The 22,765-nt window shown below is 42.3% G+C and overlaps 1 protein-coding gene across 1 annotated transcript in view; it reads right to left on the reverse strand.

Annotated features, from left to right (window-relative positions):
* The window catches only part of PDE6D (phosphodiesterase 6D), a 33,494-nt gene extending 11,780 nt beyond the window's left edge, over positions 1-21,714 (reverse strand). The window contains exon 1 of the mRNA XM_027685799.1: positions 21,573-21,714. Coding sequence (XP_027541600.1) covers positions 21,573-21,622 — 50 coding nt within the window. The 5' untranslated portion in view covers positions 21,623-21,714. The remainder of the gene's footprint in view (positions 1-21,572) is intronic.
* Between the last annotated feature and the right edge of the window lie 1,051 nt (positions 21,715-22,765).

A 22,765-nucleotide genomic window follows, 5' to 3' on the forward strand; every position in this document is an offset into this window, starting at 1 on the left:
TTCCAGAAAGAAGGTCTTTCATGATCTTTGCCAGCTTTTTTTTTTCCCCACATGAAATGCAACATTAAGAGACTTGTCCTATGGGACAAATGACAGAAAGAAAGTGGAGCTGAAAGCCCTGACCAATTCAGACTTACATCTCTGTTGAAGACCCAAAAAAGCCTCTGATCTGGACTGATCAACTTCCACTCCTGATTTTACACTGCCGGTCATGAAAAGCAGACACAACCGGGCGGTTATGACATGGGTGAGCAGGTAGGTAAAGAGCAACCTTCAGGGGTCATATTTATATCAGACATATTTTCCCAAAGGAATATTTGCATCTCAGTTGTTTAAATCCAGTCTGAGGAGTAAGGACCAATATAAATTACCCAAAATAACTACCAAACTACAGGATTACTAAATAGACCACCCAAATGGCCTTATGCCTCTCCTCCACTCATGCCATTCATCCTCTAATCTTTCCAATCTCTAATCTCACTTTTTATTACAACTCCCAAATCCCTCTTCCACAGAACTCCTAATTGTGTGCTTAAATTTAAGCATATGCACAGACATTTTGCTTGATCAGGCTCTTGAATTCACTCCGTTCACACTCAAGAGAAATGCTGCTGTTTGGTGTTTAATAAACCACAAGCACCCATGCTGGCAGTGTGTTAAGAGAAAAGGAAACTGTCCTCCCAGCCTAAGGACGAAATTCAGTGCAAAATCCTATCTATTGAATGAGCATCCATTCATTCTGTGTAGTAACAGAAACACCAAAGCAAACACTCCAACTGGAAGCTATTCCTCAAACATTACTGGAGCCTTTGGGTATAGCACTGTCAACTTTTCCTGCTTTCAGACAGCAGCACACTCTCTTGAGTTCCAGATTAGACAGAAAACATGCTATGACAGCTCTTACAAAAGCAGGGCTTTTTAAAAACTCCTCTATTATAAACCAACTTTCCTGGAGTGACGCACAAGATATGGGTTACTGTGCTTCTCCAAATGATGGGAGGTGCTGAGGACTGGAAAGGTGCTCTATTAAATCTTCAAATGGAAGGAAGCCAATTATCCCTTCAAAGCACTCCTGACACTCCTGTACTTGCTGTAAAAGAGCCTGCTTTTAAAGTCTCCTGCACAGAACAAATTGCTGTGCAACAGAAGCCAGGGAGATCCACAGATTAATGCAAACCACATGACAAAATGCAGCAAAAATCCTCAGCAACCAACAAAGTCATTTCACAGCAAATTATGTAATCAGAAGGATATATTTAACAGCTACAGCATCACAGCAAAAAGATCAACACAATATCATACACTTGTATACTTCATACTTCCCTTTATACTTTCTGCCTTACACCTTTGTGTGCAGATGTGTCTACACAGATCTAGTATCACCACAACACATTTTCAGCTAACATCCATCAGACAATCCTGGATAAGGCTGCTCTTGGCCCATATTTGGAAAGACAGTCAACAAGTTACTGCATACCATGTCAATCTTACCTTAACTGTAATAAAAAATGATGCTATTCACTATTTTCATCAAAATGAACAGTTAGCACACTATTCTATAGCATCCTGCTGACATCAGGTAACAAAATAAGGCACAGAGTTTGTTTTAAGTTAGTTTACATTTAATTTTCACTGTTGTCAGTTAACTGTAAATATTCAGAGTAAATATCTCAAAATCTTACATATTTAAACCAGAATTGGTGACAGCTATAGTAGTCTTAACAAAAGCAGGTACTTTGTAAAAATCAGTAAAGATGGAGAGCTCCTAGAATCTGGAAGAAGTGTCTGGCATGGGCAGGCAGGGTGGGAGAATGTGTTTTGCAACACTGCAAACTAAGCCAGGCTTCCATTTCACCAACTTTTCCTCTCTTCCTCAAACGAAAGGAGCAAGAAACAAATGGATGTACATTTTGAAGGAAGGAGTTACAGACCTAATGTCCGTAACTGTAGATGAAGCTAAGGGTCATCAGGAGGGGAAAAGGTAAAAAAAGAATAAATTACAGTGGTTTGCAAACAGCTGAACAAGGGATGCAGACACTATTGCTTCAAGGCTTATATCTCTGTCCAGATGAGTCTAGTGTTGTAAAAGCTTAACTCTTAGAAATTCCAGCAATTTTTGTCACTGCTGAGTATTAGGAACCAATTTAGGCATTTGCAAGTAACCTTTGATTTCTTCAGACAAAAGCAACAGCTGAACAGCTCCTGCCTGCAGCAGATGAGGAAACTGCCCTGTTACCCTAACATCCAGCAAAGGCCACAAGACAAGGCTTCCAGAGCACATGCCAAGCACTTCTCTGGGAACTAAGCTCAACCCAAAAAGACTAACCACTTCTAAGCTCTAAAAATAACCCCACAAACCTAAGATTTGAGATCCCTAACAACAAAATTTAAAGTAAATCCCAAAATGCACTTGTGGTACAATGAACACAACATTGTTTAAAGTGGGAATAAGCTCCAAATCAAATCTACACACAAATCACTGGCTTATGGGACGGGTTCCTGTCAGGGGGAGCAAACTGATCCGTGCAGATCTGTGGAGGTGCTTTGTTTGCTACCATTAGAAATGTGCTTTGTTTCCTCTAGAAATAGATGTTAAAATGGTTTCTAGAACCATCTTGAGCCAAATAGTGCCAAATAAAAGCAAGCTGAAGCAATGTATTGGTTTTATGCTGCTTTCCGCTGCCTGTGTTTTTTAGGATTTTCTTTGGCTTCTCTGAATAGCCTTGACAGAATTCCTTTATACCAATGCCTTAGCAGGAAAAACAACATAAGATCGCATCTGGAGATTGGTTTACAACCTAGGTAGTAAAACAATCAATAACTTAGAAAAACTCATCATTGCTTGCAGGACCATCTCAGAACCGTGAATTGCACAGAGAAAATTATATTCTCTTTTCCAAAGCAATAACAGCCAACTCCTCCCCATCTCCCCAGCATTTTTAAATGGATCTCAAAAATTAGCATGTTAGAAAAGCCTGAGCTCGTGCTAAGAGCCCTTTGAATATTAACATAATTAATGTCATCAGTAATACTCTGAGTTTGCAGTAACAGCAGGTGAATCAATGGGAATGATGTATTCATCCAGGAAAAGAATGTGACCTTTAAAATCCATAGGGCTTTATCAGGACGCAATTTTAAAGTGGGTTGCCTGTAGCTCAGTGGAAAGAACAAAACTAAATGTAACTAAGGAGAAAGCTAATAGACACAGCACATATACAAGGGCAACTGAAAATACAATTGAAACATAATCCACTGGAACCTCCTTATAGAAGATGCCTCATCTGTATCAAAAGGTGAGACAGGTTACAGGACAGTTTGAGGAGCCACATCCAGAATGCTTAAAATTAAGTTAAATTTTTTAAACCCCAAACCAATTTGGAATAAGTTTGTCCACTTTTTAATTTTAGCACATCAATTTTCCTCTCTGCAAGTGAATGCTAAAACTGATTCAGCGATTGAAACAATTTTGTCTTAACTACTTCAGAACATTCAGTCATTTAATCACAGATGAACTATTATGGTAAAATTTCAAGGGTCTCAGCAAAAAGTGAACTAGAGGGATTTTCATGGAAATAATCTGGGGTTTCTGGTGAATAACTTCATTTTCATAGATAAGGTTGTAACCAGAAGCCCTCAGAGGAATTTACCTCCCTGTAAATTGTTATGGCCTATTGTTCTTTAACAGAGTTGAAATGGAGGATGCCACAACAGTCATATCACAAAACTAGTTTTAATGGAATTAGGTATTTTAAACCTTGATATGCCTCTTTATTTTATACAATTATTCAGTTGTTTTAAAATATGCATTATATTGGCTTGCTTATAAAAGAAAGCTTGGCTTGATCTCACGTCATTTTTGCAACACTGAAGGATTGGATTTTTTTTTACATGTCTAAAAGGATCCTCACACTTCCCCATACTGACAGGGCACAGACCTGAGCAGAGGAACAAAGACTTCTTTGATCAAATTTTTAAATGGGATAAACATGGCTGCTTAGCTGGCATTTTCATATAGTTTCACTTGAATGACCTGTAGCCTTGTGTGAAAAGTGGAGAAAAAGCAAATCTAAAAGGTTCTAAAGAGGCAGTTTTATCAGCACTGCTTGGGGCCAGTCGATGCCTTTGTTCCTCGAAGGCCTCTGCAATAATTTCTCTATTGAGCAAAGTGATGTTTATTGAGAATGGCAAAGCTGAGCATCAGCAGGTCCCCCCGCTGTTCCGTTTATCCATCCTCTGAACTCCAAGCAATATTTCGGGCTGAAAGTGTCCCCCTGGTAAAATAAGCAACTGACAACACAAAAAGCCTCAATGACTTCCAACTGCCACTGCTTATCTTGTGACTACGTGCTTTTTTCCCCATTAATGTTTAATTTCTTTTTTCTCTCCTTCACTTCATGTCTCTCCTCACAGAGCTCTCTAGCACACCAGCCTACTGAGCTCCAAAGACTACTTCTGATAATCCACTGACTTACCAGTTCAATGTATTTTAGAATAATATGTAATTTATAAGAAGTATTACTATATCATGTACTTCTAAGCACAGATCTGCAGATTGGAAATTGATGAGAGATTTGGCTTTTGTATGAACTGTGTTACCCATTTGCACAGCTTCACACTGTCACTGTCATCTGCCTTGGGCTACCCCAGACAGGAGGCAAACCCATCAATTAACTAGAGACAGGATGTCCCACTGAATAAGCAATATACTACAGCTCAGTGATTAATAACTTAAACCATTCCTAGCATTACACTGTGCTTCAAAAACTTCAAATCGTGTTCTCAAAGTAGATTTTTAATAACTGCCCATTGTAGAGACTGGGAAATGAGCATGAAGACTTGCCCACAGCCACACAATGAATCAGTAAGAGAAAAGGAAAGACGTCTCAGGAGGTGTTTGGCTTCAAGACTTGTGCTTCAACAGACAAACTGCCTCTCCCCTTAAGCAGCCAGGAACTGTGTTCCCTGGCTGATGGAAACTCTTACTGTATCTTGGAGTGACTGCAGAAGCACAGATTGCTGCAATCATGCTGTGGGGTGGGTGCCAGTGGTTCCCTTCACTCCGTGTTTCTCTTGCTTCTGGTGGTTTCTCAGTCACCCTGTCTCAAAAGCAGGGTGATTCTGAATCACTGCCAAGCATTACTAATGGAAGTGGGGAGCAGGAAGGAAATAATGAGGACTGCTTGCAGTATTAGAAGGACTTTTTAGTGTCTAAAATGGTGTTTTAAAGCAGGACAGCAAAATGGCTGTATTAGCTCTGACAATAGAAGCAAAATGGTTCTAAGCTAGAAAAATGTTTAAACCTCTGAAACTTATCAATAATATTCTTGTTCTTTAAGACAACATAAAAACACCAAAAACATAAAATAGGAAAGTCATGGGGGAAAACACCACATTTGTTCCTATCTCGGTTCACACTAATTCAACCACAGTTCCTGTGAAAATGCTTCACTCCCTCTTCCTTTTCAAGTCTGGACACTCAAGTATATTTTGAGCTCAAAGTGCTTCAATGAAGTCCATGTATGGGTCACACTTAATAACACAGGTTGTTTCTTTGCCCATTTAAAGCAAGTAGCCACCTTAGTTAAAAAATCTCCACCACTTCAAAAATTAGTGATGCCCCTGACACAAGGTTTCTAACATCCTCTAATATACACCCTTTCCTTCCACAGCATTTCACTGGGTGTGAGGGGGAGCCCAGTGAGTGAGTGGAAACACAGAATACATTTCATGTGTTCAAACTGTCCTCAAAACTGCCAGCTCTGGGAACTGCAGCAATAATTTTGCAAAAGGCAGTCAGCAGTAAATCTGAAAGGACAAAGTCTTGGGACAAATGCTACGGCTGTTCACTGCTGGCAGGGACAGGCAGGCTGCTCCATTTGTACAAAGGGACCATCCATTTTGCACAGAATGACATTCAGAGATGACTGTCTAAAGGACTCCTAAGAGATGAACCAATATAAACATATTTTGCTGAAGTAAGTCCAAACAGCCTGGTACCACCTCACTCCATCAGCCCCCTCAGATTCAGATTCCTTGAACACAGGGTGTCAGGGGTCAAGTCATGAAATTTTGGAGAAATTGCCAAGTCTTGAAGATGTCTGGTTAAAACACTAAAAGTAAACTCTCTGTGCTAGGCAGAGCGGTGCTTCCAAATTGAATGCCACCAGACCAGCTCTATTACAAGGGTCCACAAATGGACTCATAACACTGAGATATTCCCTTACGCTGTATTGTAATGAACTATACTTTGGGATTAGTTGTTTCCATATCCATTGAAGTTTCCCAGAGTTGGACTGGAAGCAGGCAGTCACTGTGTGGAAATGTCCACACTGTTGCATCTTGCCTTGTTTCCCCTTTTTTATTATATTCTTTCAGAATCTTTTGAGATCAGAGCAGGACAAAGTCTATGCACAGTCCTGGAATAAAAAACTTCGAAAAAAGCAGTAAGTTCCAGCAATAAGCTTTTTCTAACTTAATTTGCTTGAAAAAGTTTCCAGTAGTTCCAGACTCACCAGATCCAGCTGAGAATGGGCAAGGACTCATTTTTCTCTTAATTATTTTTATGCAACCTGTTATCACAGACAATTTACCATTTCAGTGGGAAATCTTTCAAATCTTAGACATCTACCTGTAGTAGCTGAACTCCTAAACATCAGGCTGCCATCCTTCCTTTCACAAAATGCCATGCAGAAATGTGTATTTGTTTTGTTGGATCTATGTGTGAAGGATGTCTGAACATCTGACAGCCCTATTGCTCCACACAGGCTGAAGAGCAGACCTGTCAGCAGTGACACTGTGACTGTATCCCTGGCACCTGGAAAGACAGAATCAGCCTGGATGGGTCTGGCAGCCTCTGCCCAGATCAACTCCAACGCACAGGCCAGGAATACAGGATAAGGACAACGAGATGGGCCTGCAGACAGCCAGCCCAGAAGTGCTCAAGCTCCCTACTGAACATCAGCAGTGAAGTTTTGAGCCTCTTTGCTCTCTGGGAGCCATTGCCCTTATCTGTTATCTCCACCAGAGGAATAACTTGTAAAAAATATTGGCTACTGAGTTACACAGAGAGGTAAAACATTTCAGAAAAGGATGCAAATATACTTAGAAGAGCCTCAAATGAGCTGGCAGGATACTCTGCAAAATGGGAACTGAATCTTACCTAGGAGAAACAAATCTATGGGGAAGGCAGTTCGTGGGGAGTGCATTTTAGTTCAACCAAGATGAGCTGCTTGGTTTTCTAACACTTGTTCTATTTATTCCTCTACTCCAATCTTCTCAGCGTGACGTCTTTAACGAGGAGATCACAACATCCTCTATACTGGCCAGGGAGATTAAGCGACACACAGACACACACACACACAGCTAGAAAGCAAGAGTCTTTGAGATTTAACACAAAATCTGTGCTGGTTTGCCATAAAGATTTGACATTTAAATGACTGAATAATGTTAATCTTCCACTAATGCTAGACTGCTGTTATGAGCAGGTATTACAGGATAAACCCAAGCCATTTCCTTTCGAAAATATATTTCCTTATCGCTATATAAAAGATGTCTGCTGATTTTCCCTAGGGGATTTTCTGCTCCTGGGAGATATGAATTAAATGATGGACTTGCCCATGCCTAGGTGGGACTTAGACCACAAGCTAGGGACCAAGGGGTTTGTTTTTCATTTTCATAAAGCCCGATAAATACACTATTCACTACCAGAATATCAGCTGATATACACTGAGAGAAAAGTCCACCTATTTTTGAAATTAGCAGTACCAGATTCTTTAGTGTTTCTTTACAAGGTTCACTGGAATAACAAGGATCCCAAGAACACAACAGAGATAATTAACCTCTCATTTCTATGTGCACATTCATAAGAGACTGCGTTAGGATGAGAAGCAGGAAGAGAGAAAAGAAGATCACAGTTGAAACAAAAAGAGAAAATTTATCTCTTGTCAGTAGTCTGGCCACACTACAAAGCAAGTACAGACAGCAGCAATTTTTTTTTTAATAGAAAAACTAACCAACAATCTTAGCTAGAAGTGCATAGCTGAATGATCAGATTTGTGGCATTTCAATGACTCTGTTTTAATTGCTTATTTTCTATCTCTTTCCATTGTAAGGCAAACAAAGATGCCATTGAGGATGCATCTCCCCTGATAAGGCAATCAGAGTATGAGCCTGCAATTACAGTGATATTTTGCATAAAGGATTCCCTTATTAATCCAAAAGAGCTCTATTTCAAAACCCACTATTTTACTATGCTTTCATCCTCAATAGTGCAAAAATTCTTCTGGATTCTTTGTGCCTGAATTCCAACCAACTCCACTGGGCTTCCTCTCTGTAGAGAACCGTTATTTGTTCCATTTCCAAGGATAAAAAAGGCACAGTACAGTAGCATCACTGGATGTCCACCAGTTCAACAATATCTGGTTCTTCATACTGCCATTCCTTTGGAGTGCTGCCCATGCCAAAGATCAGCACCACATAGTTCACATATACGGGATGCATGTACTACCCAGACATCTCTGTTTGTAAAGCCTCCTGTCATCACTCCTGTACTGCCATAAATTAACACTAATTAGGTGATTAGAGTGTTAGCAGGACACAGTCCTGCCAGCTTGGTTACCTCTCTCAGGTGGATACTGTTTACTCAAAAATTTAATTGTAATCTCTGTTGGTAAAAAATATTCCACAAAGAACAAATATATAATCCATCTTTTAGTGGAATCCTTTTTCACAGTCCTCATTAAACAACTAAACCCAAACAAAACAAAAAAATCCCAAACTTTGTGTTTGACATGACAAGTTGAAACGTAGAGCCATATTGGCAAGGACTGTGACACAGGTCCTTGAACATCAAATCTAGCAACTGGGAGGGACTGTCACTTCCTAAAATCTTCTACAGCAGAAAGACTGGGCAGGGCAAAGTTAAGGTGTACAGATTTTGCATATTTGAAAGACTTCTTACTTCTGCCCAAAGACTGGAAGAGGCTACAAGCACTGTGCTATTACTGGGGAGAAATCCTGTTCTGAGCTGGCCCTTAAAACACCCCTCCCATGCACAGGAGGGCAGATACCCTTAACTCTCGATATACAAGCTACTGCAGCTACCACAAAAGTCTTCAAGAGCCATAATTTTAAGGAACTCGAGTGGTAGTTTGTTGTTCTCCAGCAACCTTACATAAATGGTGAATGTTTGGTACACGAAAGCAGGCATCTTTCATATGAAGAGCTGTTCACCCACCTCTTTTGCATAAGGGACAGATAAGTAGTCCCCGGAGAGAAAGTCCTGCCCTTGACTTTTTATGTTTCTGATAAAGTCGCTTTTGTTTGGCTTTTGCTTTTGTCTCTTGCTCTTCCAGGGAATCGGGAAAGAGCAGAAACAAAACTGTGTTCAAAAGCATACTTTAACTTGTGCTGCCGAGAACAGAAACTAGGTCAGGGGAGATTTCAGTGTTGCTGTCAAGTGAGGCTTCCACCTAGGTCAGGGGAGATTTCAGTGTTACTGTCAAGTAAGGCTTCCACCTATACAGAACAAAGTAAAAAAATCACTATTGAAAAAAGACCATTCGCAAAAACTTTCGGGGAAAATCTGTAGCTCAGTCTTCAGACAGACATGTCTCGATTTCAGAGAGGTCTGTAAAAGGGGAAGAATTCATTTGTGCAAAGGACTTCAGAGACTCAGGGATTTTTATTTAGCCATGGAAACCTGAGGCTGTCTGCTGGCCCTCCAAATCCCCATCAGATCAATAAAGCCTGCAGTAATTACGTCTGATCGCTCCCGCCTTCCAGGAAATGAGCTCGTGAGTTTTATTCTAATTGTTAATAGGCAGGCGTTCACACCACCAAAATCAACTGTAACAGGAGCACTTAAGGATTCTTGCTAGCAGTCTCAAGAGAAGGTACAAACAAAAGGTCAAGCACTGGATTTCTCTGCATTCACACACTGATTCTGCCTAAAAACCCCTTATCAACACAATGTTAACTTTTAAATATACTTTTCTCTGGCAACTGAATTAACTCGGAGTTTGTCAGTGCATGGGAGTCAATCCAGATAAATGCACGGAGTGAATTTAGAGTTGAGCTAACTATTCCTTATTTAACCTTTGCCTGAATGTTCTTACTCTGCATCAGACAGTCCAACTCCAAAGGTTTGAAGTAACTTGGAACTGGACACACTCATCCAGGGATAACAGTGTGCACGGTGGGAAATCAAGCAGAAATAGTTAAACTGGAGTAAATTTTAAGCATATAAACCATGGGGTTTATCTAGACTAGAGCTTTTTGCAACAACACAGCCACCTCTTCTATGACACTGGGGAAGAAAAGAACACACAGTGCTTTATCTCAGGGCAGTACATTTACACTGTGTAGCTACATCTGTTCAAAAACTCCTGGCACCAACAAGCTCCATATTGACCAAGCCAGTTGGCATAAAGATGCCGTGTATTCCCTCAGGGTGGGATTACAGCTCTGTGTGCTATTCAGAAAAATAGGCCAGACAACTGAACTTCCTTTTCCAGGTGGGCTCATATGCCCTCTCTCACAAGTAATGCTAAAAAAAGACAAAAATGAATTAAATCCTGAGAAGATCCTCTTTATGTAGCTTTGAAAGCAAATGCCACTTGCAGCCTTCAGGGAACAAGTGCTACTGCTGCAGTAGGTCTGTTAATTAGTCTGTAAGGATTTGTGTTTATGACAAGAGTGAAAACTAACTATTGCAGCAGAGGAAATACTGGCTGAACACAGACCTGCTGCTTTGTTCAGTCTCACAGGTGTGCTCAGCGGACCTGCTCCAGCAGGGATGTGATGCTGGAGCTGGGAAAGCAGAAGTCACTCTGTTCTACTAAAGGTGGTTCACTCAAAGCACCTGATGCCTTGTTTGAACATCTGCACCTTTAACTGTCCCACAATATCTCACACAGAGCACATCCCTTGCTGTTTCAATCCAGAGCTGTTCTGTAACCTGGGACACATCTACAGATCACCGCAAGTTCTCTGGGAAAGCAACTCAGTATCCTTGAAATTAATTAGAGAACCACAAGGGGATTTAATCTTGTTGAGATTTGATATAAAACAGCATTTTGCCCTGGCACTCACACTCTACACCTAATAAACAAAATAAAAATTCAAATCAGCCAGAGAAACAGCTACAACAAGCACTTTCATTAAGTCCACAATGACAAATGCCAATCTCCTATTTGCTGACATGGCACAGCCGGGGAACAAGTCACTGTTTTCCTGGCATTAACTTAAACAGTTCCTTGGATACACAATCCCTGTGGATAGTACTGGCCTGAATTTCACTGGAGCTACAAATACTTCAGTTTTGTTTGTTGTTTTTTTTAACTTGGGCTGTGTGTGCATGAGAAGTGGGCATTCTTAACCCTTGCAAACTGTACAACCCTTACAGCCAGGGGCTCCTGGATTAAACAAGAAGAGCATCCGCAATGCAAGTTATTTTTCCAGGCACCAGTTGGCAAAAAATTACTGTGAACACCCTCAATGCCAAGCTGAGGGAGTCAGTAAAGGTGTGAATACTTAGGCGGATATCAGTGGTCCTCTACACTCACAGGAGAAGACCACAGTGAGAATCAGACGAAGTTATCAAAGGGATAAGAGGAAAAAAAGTCATGGATCTGAGACACTGAAGTAGTTATATGTCTGGAGCACTGTGCAGGCAGGACCACATGCTGCAATATAGATCAAACAATTTTTGGTTTTCCACTTAAAACTGACAGGACTAAGATTATTCAAGGAAAACAAGTTCATCATCTTGTCTCTTTTAAGGAAGGGAGGAAAACTTAGAGAATACAGACCAAGTGGAGAATCAAAACAAAATGAAAATACAGCCAGGAGGGAATGATTGGCAGTTGCACGAGGAAACTAATCTCGTAAATGGACCCGAAGCTGCTGAAAGCGGAGGCAGAGAGGAGGAATAAAGGGGGATTTACGCAGATTGAAGCAGAACTCTCAAAAAACAAGGACTCCATATCAGAATTATTGTGCTTTTTTTAGGAACCTACTCAAATATGAGAAGTGCTTCAATTTGCAGTGTGGATTAGGGATTTGACAATTTACCATCCCAACGTTTTAGTGTTCAACAGTATGGCAGTTTGAAAAGAGAGTGAGTTTTTTGGAAATGCAGTACAGCAAAACATGGAAAGTACAAGGAAACAATTCAGTTTCAAACTAGCTGAGAATAGGTAAAATACCATTATTTTGTTCTGAATGCTGTACTTTAGTCAACCTCCACAGATTTACTAATGTGAAATATATTGATGTGAAACTCTGAGCATGTGACTGTGATCACCATGACCTCTCGAAGATGGAGAGTCTGTGCCCAAACCAGCATCTCTCTGCTTTAGCACGCACTGGAATTCAGATGAAAAACATTATTGTGGGGACACAGTAATGAAATCTCCACTGAAATGACAAAAAAATCAATGACCTCTATTCCTCTGCACTGCTTCCAAGCAGCCCTTATAGCTTTCATTGTTAATAAAATCTATGGTAATGTTTATACTAAGTTTTAAATTTTATTATTTTAACAAGCTTGTAGCTGCTAAATTTTCAGAGTATATTAAATCAGATTTTTATAATTTTAATCAAAATCTATTCATATATTTTTCAGCTCAAGCAATGGAATATCTTATTTCTGCTGTGAAAAAGAACAGCATGTATAAACATAATTAGCTGTAGTTCGTAAGATGATTCTTTCAGCACAGGTATTAATAATAAGAAATTAATAAAAAATTAGTTATTGGAAAGCTAGAGTTACACACAGCTGATAGAAATATTATGTTTATAAAATATTATTCTGGTCTTTCAAAGTGTGAACTTTATAAGCATTTATGTTAAGGTGAATGCTGAGGTGGAGAGGTTATACACAAAAAGCTCAGAAATGCCATAATCAGCATTATCTGTACCCTTTACAGGCGTACCTACACTAAAATGTAATATTTTTTAATTTTAATTTGCACCTTTCCAAACATTCCATTGCCTCAGTCACTGCATTTACTATTTCAGAACTGGCAACACTAGCTGCAGACAACGTTATTAAGCAGGAAAACAAGAACTATTGCTTTATCAGCGCAAACAAACGCAAGAGACCTTCTGAACTGTGAAAGATTTTCAGCTGGCCACTGGCAGGGCTGTATCTAAATGAGAGAGGACCTTAACAAGGGCAGCACGGCTGGAAGCCTTACAGGAGTAGAGGTCTGTGCTACAGCTGCCTGGTTAATGCCTGGGGACAAGGTGGTCATGGGGGGATTGCCAGTGGTGAGATGGAGCTTTGCTCTTCCTCTCTGAAAAACAGACCTTGAAGAGGTAACCTTACAACTGGTTTTGGGCAATCTTTGCTTTTGTTTTGCCAAGGGGTACTTTGGTTCAGGCAACTTTAAAATACATCTATAGGTTTGTGGGGGTATTTTTGTTTTGTTTAAAATTCAGAGGAACTTATTCTAGTGGCAGAATCAAAGATGCTCAGAGAACCAGGGAACCAGTTTTTTTCCTTCTATGAAAATAAAGCTTGAGATCAGTGTGGTAGTACTACAATGCAGTTCCCCTTGAAGGAATTACAGAGGGAAGTGCATAAAATAATTCCTTTCTAGAGCTGTTTAAATACCGCTTTTTATGGCAACAGTGTAACTGTAATGATTCCTTGTGGATTAATGAGGGTGCCATAAATGAACAGCCCAAACTAGACTGGGAAACTTACTGGCTTCTCTGTCTCTTTCTGGAAGGAGTATTTAAAAAGTAACATGTGTTTGCTCTCCAAGGCTGCACAGGCTTTTTAGCCAGTCATTTCCTATGTCTGGTTCATCGAGAGCTGCAGGAGAATAGATCTCTAATGTTACTTGCTGCGTGGTCCCAGACCGTTTGTGACTTTGCCTGGTGACTGGGTAGTAACTTGTCACAACAGCTCGACCAGTAAACCTGAAAATGAGGTAACTGGGGATGGTAACCTGTGCCCTGCACAGCTGCTATGACAGGAGCCTGCATCAAGAAGAATGTAACAGCAGATATTTTTTGCATGTCCTCTTTGCTCAGAAGCAACATACTACTTCCTGGACTGAGATTGTTTTTAAATGGCATTTAAAAGCTAATAAGGTTCAAGCAAAATAACAAAGAGAAGGACTTTTCACCTCTTTATTTCAGCTTCTGGGAAAGGAAGTAACTTTACTAGAGGAACAGTGAAGTCTTAAGTTGGACTGTGATTGACAGGCAAGTATTGTAAAGCACTAAAGAGTCTACCCTACAAACTTCAACTGCAAGTCAAATGTCTAAAGTACCTTCAGAAGATCCCCCCTGTCAAAGGCTGGCAGGTATTTCCTGGTGTCCCATTTCCAGATGGGTTGGTCTATTCCACCACATGGAGGTACATTAATGGGTACAATGGTTGTTGTTCTAGACCCCTCTCTCTCGCAAAACTCTTCCTTGAAGAGCAGTTGAGGGTGTTGCAGAACTCCCTTTAATGACAGTTAGCAACAGTCCATGCCAATATATGAATGAAAATGGGATCCCTCTTAGAGAGGGTTTCTGTAAGCATTTTCCCATACACAGAATTTTTATTTAAAGCAATGCAAATAGCCAGTTTTTCCACTGCCTCCCAAAATAGAATTTCCTTTGACTTTCAAAACCGAAGTGACTTGACATAACTCTCTGCTTCCTCAGCAGGCTGTCCCTGATCAGCAATTTCTGACACTTAAAACATCAGATTATTTCTTGGTTCCGGGCACGTGTAACCTTCCTTTTGAAAAGGCTTAATTTAAGTCACCTGAAGAGAGGAGGGAAGAGGCATGCAGACAATCTGCTTAGGTGGGATGTACAGTCATCGGTGAGTGAATTGTATGATCCTCCCCATTTTCTTGATCAATATGAAAAGATGGATGTAATCAGCTGTCCCAAGGACCAAACAAGCTTCTGACTCCCTACAGACTAGATGAGGGTTATGTACAGACTGACCCATATAATACTCCTCTATAGAATTACCCACTATTATGCCCTGCACTCTCAGTCTCCCTAATGGAAAACTATTGCTCCTAGTTAGTTATGCACTCCTTTTAATACAGAAGTGGATAAATTTAATAACACTGCTTTTGTGCACTGCTATCCCAAAGTCTGACTGAAAGTAAAAAAATATTTTCCTTTCTCTTTTTACCTAAGTCTACCATTCTCCCAGTCATGATCATAATCAATTCAAAGGCTCACTCATGGCTGAACTAATCTGATACTGTTTCCCTTAAGTCTCTTCTACACAGAACATTTCTGTCACAGTGAGAACTCTGCTCAGGAGAAATGTGACAATGGAATCTCAAGTTAATAATCACAACTGAAAATCCTGGCTGTCAATTAGGATTTAGCAGTATGCAGTTGAGCTCTGGTTCCTATGAGAACTTTGGCTGCTGTCAGGTGTCTTCTAGACAGAGCCTCCAAAGAGTCCTCCTGTGTCTGCCTGGACATGAGGCCAAACAGCTTTGGAAGCCTCAGGATAAGGCCCAACAAGTGTATGGGGATATTCCCTCAAACTGCTCTGGGAGTGATGCTATGAAGATGACAAACCTCTTGTTTCTGTGGTGCTCCTGATGCAGTCTCAAGGTAAAAAGGCAACACCTGAGAATGGTTTTTAGTATTTAGTGCTTGCCCAACTCTGAACTGTATCTGTTTAATTTGAGGATTTTTTGGATACCTCCCCTGCTTGTCTACATCTGTGTAGGCTTGGCTTTTTTCCTACATGTTCGCTGTGAAAATGCGGGGGGGTGGGTATGGAAGAAGCTCTATCAGTTCTCACTTGATGGATTGAATTACTATCTTCTGCTCTGTGGAAATTCAAATACTGTAACAACAGCTGAAGCATAAGGCACCAATGACTTTCAAGGGTGCAAAGAGTAACTGATATCTTAATATGATATAAAGGAAATAAGGGAAAATAATTTTGCTAATGACAACCACATTATTTTAAGTACTTCATTAGGTTGGCACCAAGCAAGCAATAAAAAATACTGAAACCGTAATTCCAGTGAAATGCCGGATGGGAAGGCTTTGGAGAGATGAAAGAATAAATCTTAGAAATAAAATTCTAACTACAAATTGCTAGAGCAATATTGCTGATTGAAAAGAAAAACCTGAACACCAATGTCAACTTACACTTTCAAGGTGACGTCAGATGTATTCTGTGTAGCACCTGGCAACTCCTCTGTGTCCTGTGGCAGTAGAGCTCTGGATGCCCCTTCCAACGGCAAGGGCACAAAAGCCCCACTTCCAACACAACACAAGTATTGTGTTATATCTGACACGTAGACAACTGACTGTAACTCAGTCAGATATCAAGTTAATGCAAATCACAGGTTAAGTGTAGTTAAATATTTATAGTTTTTCAAATGAAAGTTAACAAGAGGAAGACATGAAGTTTTTTTGGTGTTCACTGAGGAACCAGCCAGGTAAAACCAAATCTTGTGAAACTGCTCCTGTTTTGTCTGCAGGTGTACCTCATGACTCAGTCATAAGACGCATTAGGAGTGTGTGTTTAGCATGCCAGAACTATAAATCATTGCATACTGCAGAAGTTCTGTCAATGCTGGAAATAATTCTGATATGGGAAAGGTACCTTGACCACAGTGACACTTAACTACCAACTGCAACCTGGCTAAAGCTTCTCTGTGAAACTCTGGCCTCTGAAACAAAGACCTCTCTATGCTGCCACGGTGGGAACTTGTTCTGCAGTCAGACTAACTGGGAACGTGGACAACTCTTGCTTGTAAAGTATTGTAAGTTTTGTAGAGAGTAAGATGGTTCTAAAAATCAGAAATATGGATGGGGAAGCACAAACTAATGTTTTCCAGGCTGTTTTAGAACTGCATAAGCACAAGCTACAAGCAAGTTCTGCTTTGGTTCTCTACAGAGCATACGGCCCAGCTTCCAAGCAGTTCTGTTCCTTCTTTTAGCTGGCCAATGTCTCCTTGTAACCCATGAATTTGGGGGGTTCATCTTTCTATTCCACTGCAAGAAGTCTAAACAGAGTGAGATCTGAGGAAGTGCACAGAAGAAATCTCAAAACAAAGGGAAATCTTTGAGCCAATTAAAGCTGCTACCATGTTAGTTTTGTAAACACTGCAACAGATAAGCATTTCAAGTGAATAAGCAGCTAAAGATCTACCAGTTTAACAGGGAAATAGGAAACTCAGTTTGTTGTGGCTTCCACAGATTTCTCAGCTTCAGAATGCTGCATCAAACTAGTTCAAAACTTCAGTGACTATTCCAGGAATTGATGGACAGTTCCTGTGTGTACAGAAGACCAGGCAGAAGTTGGAAGTCTCTGTCTGCAGAGTACTATAGAGTTCAAAGATGCTTTTAATGGTTTCTGGTGTAATTGTATTTTCACTACAGCTCTATCCATCTTTTTAAGAGGGTAATGCTCTGCTAGAAAGATTTCCTAGACAGAAAAACAATGGTGAGAAGACTGGAAAAAGGTACTGCGAGCTAGGAGGATGCTGCACAGGGAACTTTGAGGACTGCAGAAAGTGGGCCAGCCTTTGACATGTAAAGTTTTGCCTACAAATGTTGGAGTGCCTGAGTGTATGTTTATACTGACCACAAGCACTGGTTTCATAACCCTGTAATTGTTCTGACCTACAGTTAATGTTGTCTCTTCATGTTTATGTTCACCATATTAATTTGTTTCAGGAGACTTCTGAAGGACAGTAAGATAGACTGCATGGCCTTAAATGGAAGTTCATGGAAAAACTTATCTTAAAAACTAATAAATATTTACAGGGCAAGTAACACTATGGAGATCCCATTCTGATGAGACTTCTCTGTACAGAAGCAAATAAAATAGGTGATATCTTGTTTGACTTGTAGGATTTAAAATAGAAAGCGGATGTGCTTACTCATACGTTGAGAAGCAAGACATGGCACTACAACCATGCTGTGAGAAACAACTGAGTCCTTTGGGTTTTCTCCTCTTTGCTGTTCTGGCTGAAACACCACAGAAAGAAGCGCATAAAGAAGTTGGACTGTGGTCCCTCAAGAGCTGGATGTGAATCTGCTGTTGCAAGCCATGACTGGATATTTCTAATCTACAGCATGGATGCTTTCCAAATGCTGGCAGACCAAATTAAACAGGACAACTGTCTACAGTGTCCTCATTCTAGTGAACTTAAGTGCGTAGAAAAAAAATTTTTGTGCTAGTTCATCTCAGAACAAAGGTACACAGGCAACCCACAAACTGTCAAGGGAGTTGTTGGGGGGAAGCCATCAAAAAGCAACAACCCTGAGCTTTGCCTGTTAGGGAAGTACATCACTGGGGTAACTTTCTTATGATAAAGTAAGTTTATCTTATGATAAAAGATGCTAAATATGTACATTTAATAGTACACACTAACTCTACAGATAAAATGACAGCCTGAGATCTGAAGAATGTGCTGAAAGGGTAAGTGAGGGTCAAGTAAAATGCTGTTCTGTAGCTTGACAGAGTAACTGTCCCATCTTCCGGAGAAAAGAGGCATAATCTAATTTCATGCAGTTGAGATCACAGGACCAGATGTGCATAAATACTTGCAGAAATAAGACTTGGCTAATACTTCACAGGAATGGAACTTCAGTTACCAAGTGAAGTGATGTTGCTTATAGTCAAACCACGACTGTATTTTCATAGTACTAAACTACCTGTAGATATTCTGTTGGGTGTAACAACTGCTGCCCAGGTGAGTGACTTCAGAGCAGGGAGCTGATGAACATACAAGCTCTGTTAACAAATACTGTCTCTGAAGAAGTGACAAGTGTTTGCTGTCTGCTATCAGTATTTTTCTGCACCACACTTACTGGACTGTCAGTGTTCAGTTTTAAATGGTGCCATAAAAATTCTTAGGACAAGTGTAATTAGGTACAATATCCTCATTTGCAGGCAAGCATCAAATATTTTTTCCTTTGGTTTTAAGATTTTTAAAATAGCAAAATCCATTAGAAGAGGGAGCAAATGTTTCTGGCTTGAATTTTGGGACATTAGCCACAACATGTTTCTGCACTAGTGTCATAGAGGAAGGAAAGCCTATCTTTGCATTGAAATTAGAGGGTGGATTTGGGCTATGATTTAATTTCCACAGCAGCATGTCCCAATCAGTTGGAAAGCTTGTAATTAACCTCTTCTCAGGAACCACAAGTAAACAGAATTGTTTGAGGAAACACTGATTACTCAATGTGAACTGGACATCCAGCTAGAGTGCCTGTTCCTGTGTTAAAGTTAGCAAGTATTTTGGGAGCCTGCTTCCTCAATGATGCTTTCTGCCCTAGCAACTGATCTTGCCACACAAGGAATCCAATGCACACAGCCCCTGGGGGCACTGCTGTGCTCGTTTCTTGTGCTAAAAGCAAGTTCAGTTGGAAGTGCCAAGACTGCAGGCTGTGCTTAAGTTGGTAGAGTTGAACTCCCTCCCTCTTGGGAGTGGAGGAAAAAGTTTTCAAGTACTCAAAGTATAAACTTAACAGTATTTCAGAACACATTTCTCTCTTCCTTTCTATTAATTAAATGAGTGCACACAGCAGTGGGGTGGGTGGAAGATGAAGCACCTCTAAAATGCCATGGTCCCCAGAACACAGGCCTGTTCTCGGACAAGGAAGGGGAAGTCTGAGCTGCTCTCTGCCTTACAGGGAGCCACAGCTGGGCATGAGCAGTTTCCTGTGGGGATGGTGTGGTGTCTCAAGGCTTCCTCATAAATGAGGAATGTCTGCTCAGCCACTCTTCTGGATTACCAAAGGCATACATAGATGTTTTCAACTGTTTCAACTTGCTAAAAGTTCCAGTTATGAAATGCTTCTCCAAACTTTCCTGTTCGTAAGACTTTGTACTACATGGCCCTGTGGCAACTATCAAAGTACTCAAGCATGTTTTTGGAGAAACATGTCAAGGCTGTGCCTAAAACTGTCCTGTCAGAAGTAAAATCAATTTTTTTTGCAAGGACAAGCAAAGGAAGACTAAACTTGAGACAATTCAACAGAGACTACAGAGTACTCCTAATAAAGCCACACTATGGCTGCTTGATATCATAAAGTTTGTTGTCTAAAATCCTTCCTCTCAAAGACCAAAATGCATTTTCTGCTTAAGCCAACAAAAACCAAAAAGGGTTATTTAATCCAAAGTTGGACAAAGGCCTTGATGTAAATTCTGCTGTCCACCAAAGACTATGTACAAACACATGCAAAAAGCATGCAAAGTTTGTTCCCTAGGCTTAACTTTCCAGGCACTCCTCACTTCCACTGACAGCTTAGTCTGGTCTTGTCAGAAGCTTATTCTTCTCCTAATTGCCAGCACAAAAGGTTTTTAATTTATGTTTTGACAGCTAAAATACTGCATCTTCATAAATACAAAGAGCTGCCAATAGTGCCAGCGCAGAAGCAAAGGAACCAGATGCAGCAGTAACAGCTGGGGGAGACTGCAGTGATTCTATAAAAAGTTAAGAAAAGCATCTGCTTATAGTTTGATAACAGCTATCTGCCTAAATCCAACCTAGAAAATCAGATCCTGCTACAGCTGGCATAGAGATTATGAACATCTCGCTGAACAAAAAAAACCACCACCCTGTTTAGAAATAATAGGTTTAGATAAAGAGGATGTTCCCTCCACTTCTGTCCTTTTCACTGTAAAAAAGAAAATACAAACCAACCAACTCATAACAATTTTCTTGTGCCTAAAGGTCAAGATAGCAAGCTTGCCTTTGCCTTCTAAGGTTAGAAGAATTTACTACAGTAAAATATACCACATGTAAAATAATCTTCCACCCTTAGTTTGAACATGGGCCTTTAGGTTGAGCCTTTCTCCACTTCACTGAAATCCTGGGTTGGAAGGGTGCACACAGGCTCTCGCTCCTCTTCCAAGCTCATATCTCTCTCACTTCATCAGCATTAAATCCATATTCAGATAACACAGACATAAAATGAGAATGCTTTTTGAAAGCCACAACATGAAAAGTTTCAAAACGAGCTGCACAGAAAGGCATTAACACCTAGAATACGTCAGCGTTAGCAATAAAAGACACTGCACGACCAACACATGTGCCAGTACCTCACGGTATGACAACGAACAAGATGTTTAGTTGCTTCTGGACCTGACGACCAGGTATTTCCTTTCCAGACAGAGGTGCTTAAGAGGGAAGGGATCAGATCCTCCTGGCGCAGAGCTACTCCACCTGCCCTCTGTAAAGCTGTCCTGGCTGCGGGCGGGGGGCTCCCGCTGCCCGGGGCCGCCGCCCCCGGCCCAGCCCTGTCAGCCCGGGGTGAGGGCCAGGGGGGCGGTGGCCGCCGCCGCTACGGCCGCGGGGACCCCCCACCCCTCCGCCCCCCGGGGCAGGGACGGGACCCCGGCCCGGCCTCCGGGGGCTCCTTCCCCGCCCCCGCTCCCCAGCCGGCCCAGAGCCGGTCCCAGTCCTGCGGGACCCCCCAACCCTCTCCGCCGCCGGCGGACGCCATTGAGAACCACTGCGTTTCCATGGCAACCCGCCTCCCGCCCCAGGGCCCTCGCCACAGCGGGGCGGCGATTCCCGGCCCCTCCCGCCCCGCTTCGCGGCCCCCCGCGCGGAGGATACAGCTTGAAGCCGCGGAGGATCTCCTTGGCCCGCTCGTCCGTGGCCGACATGGTCCTGCCGCGCCGCGGGCGGGCGGACGGGGCTGGGCCGGGCCTGGCGGGAGCGCGGTGGTGACAGCGGCGCCTCAGGACCCCCCGCCCCTCCCTCCCGCGCACCCGCCACTGCCCGGCGCAGCCAACCCCAGCGGCCGCCCGCCGCCGCCATGGCCAATCACCCGCTGCCGTCAGCTCTCCGCCCCTCCTTCTGGCACTGGAGTGACAGCGCGGCCGGCCAATCAGGTAGCGCCCTCCCGCATTCAGGGGTGGGTGCGCAGCGGTGGCCGGGATGCCTCGGCCGGGCTCGAGGGCGCCGCGGTGGAGCCGCCGGGGGACGGGCCGTGCCGGGGAGCGGGGGGTCACTCAATGCCCTGGAGACCTCGGTGGGGCGAGAAGCCACCGCGGGCCTGGTTACTGCCCGCCCGGCAGCGGTTGAACGTCCCGAGCCGCTGGAGCTGTGCTGGGGCTTGTGCTCAGGGGTGGCGGGTCCCGGGGGCTGCTCGGCGGAGCTCCAGCCTTGAGTCGGGGTGGTGCCGGGGACCCCGGCGCTCAGACCCAGAGCGGCTTGTGGTGGAGACATTCAAACCCCACCTGGACGAGTTCCCCTGTCACGAGCTCCAGGGTACCATGCCTTGACTGAGTGATCTCCAGAGGGTCCTCCCAACCCCAACAGTTCTGTGATTCTGCGTGTCCCGAGGCTGGAGCCAACGGGAGCAGCGTTGTAGAGAAGGTTTAAAATAAATAGTATGCTTCTCTTGGAACAAAGGCAGCCTTCTTTGTGCTGCAGAAATTTGAATCACAGAGTGGTTGGGGTTGGAAGGAGCTAAAATATATCCGGTTGCACCTCTGCCGTGGGCAGGGGCACCTTCCACTAGAACCTGCCTCATCCAGCCTGGCCTTGAACACTTCCAGGGATTCGGCATCCACAGCTTCTCTGGGCAACCTGTGCCACTGCCTTACCACCCTCATAGTAAAGGATTTCTTCTTTTAATCTAATCTAAACTTGCTCTCTGTCAATTTGGAGCCATTCCCCTTGTCCTGTCTTTACATGTCTTTGCAAAAGTCCCTCTGCAGCTTTCTTGTCCGACCCCTTCAGGTACTGAAAGGCCTCAATAAGGTCACCCTGGAGCCTTCTCTTCTCCAGGCTGAACAATCCAA

Source organism: Neopelma chrysocephalum, unplaced genomic scaffold (genome assembly GCF_003984885.1).
Source record: "Neopelma chrysocephalum unplaced genomic scaffold, ASM398488v2 Primary Assembly neopelma1_69, whole genome shotgun sequence".
Lineage (NCBI taxonomy): Eukaryota > Metazoa > Chordata > Aves > Passeriformes > Pipridae > Neopelma > Neopelma chrysocephalum.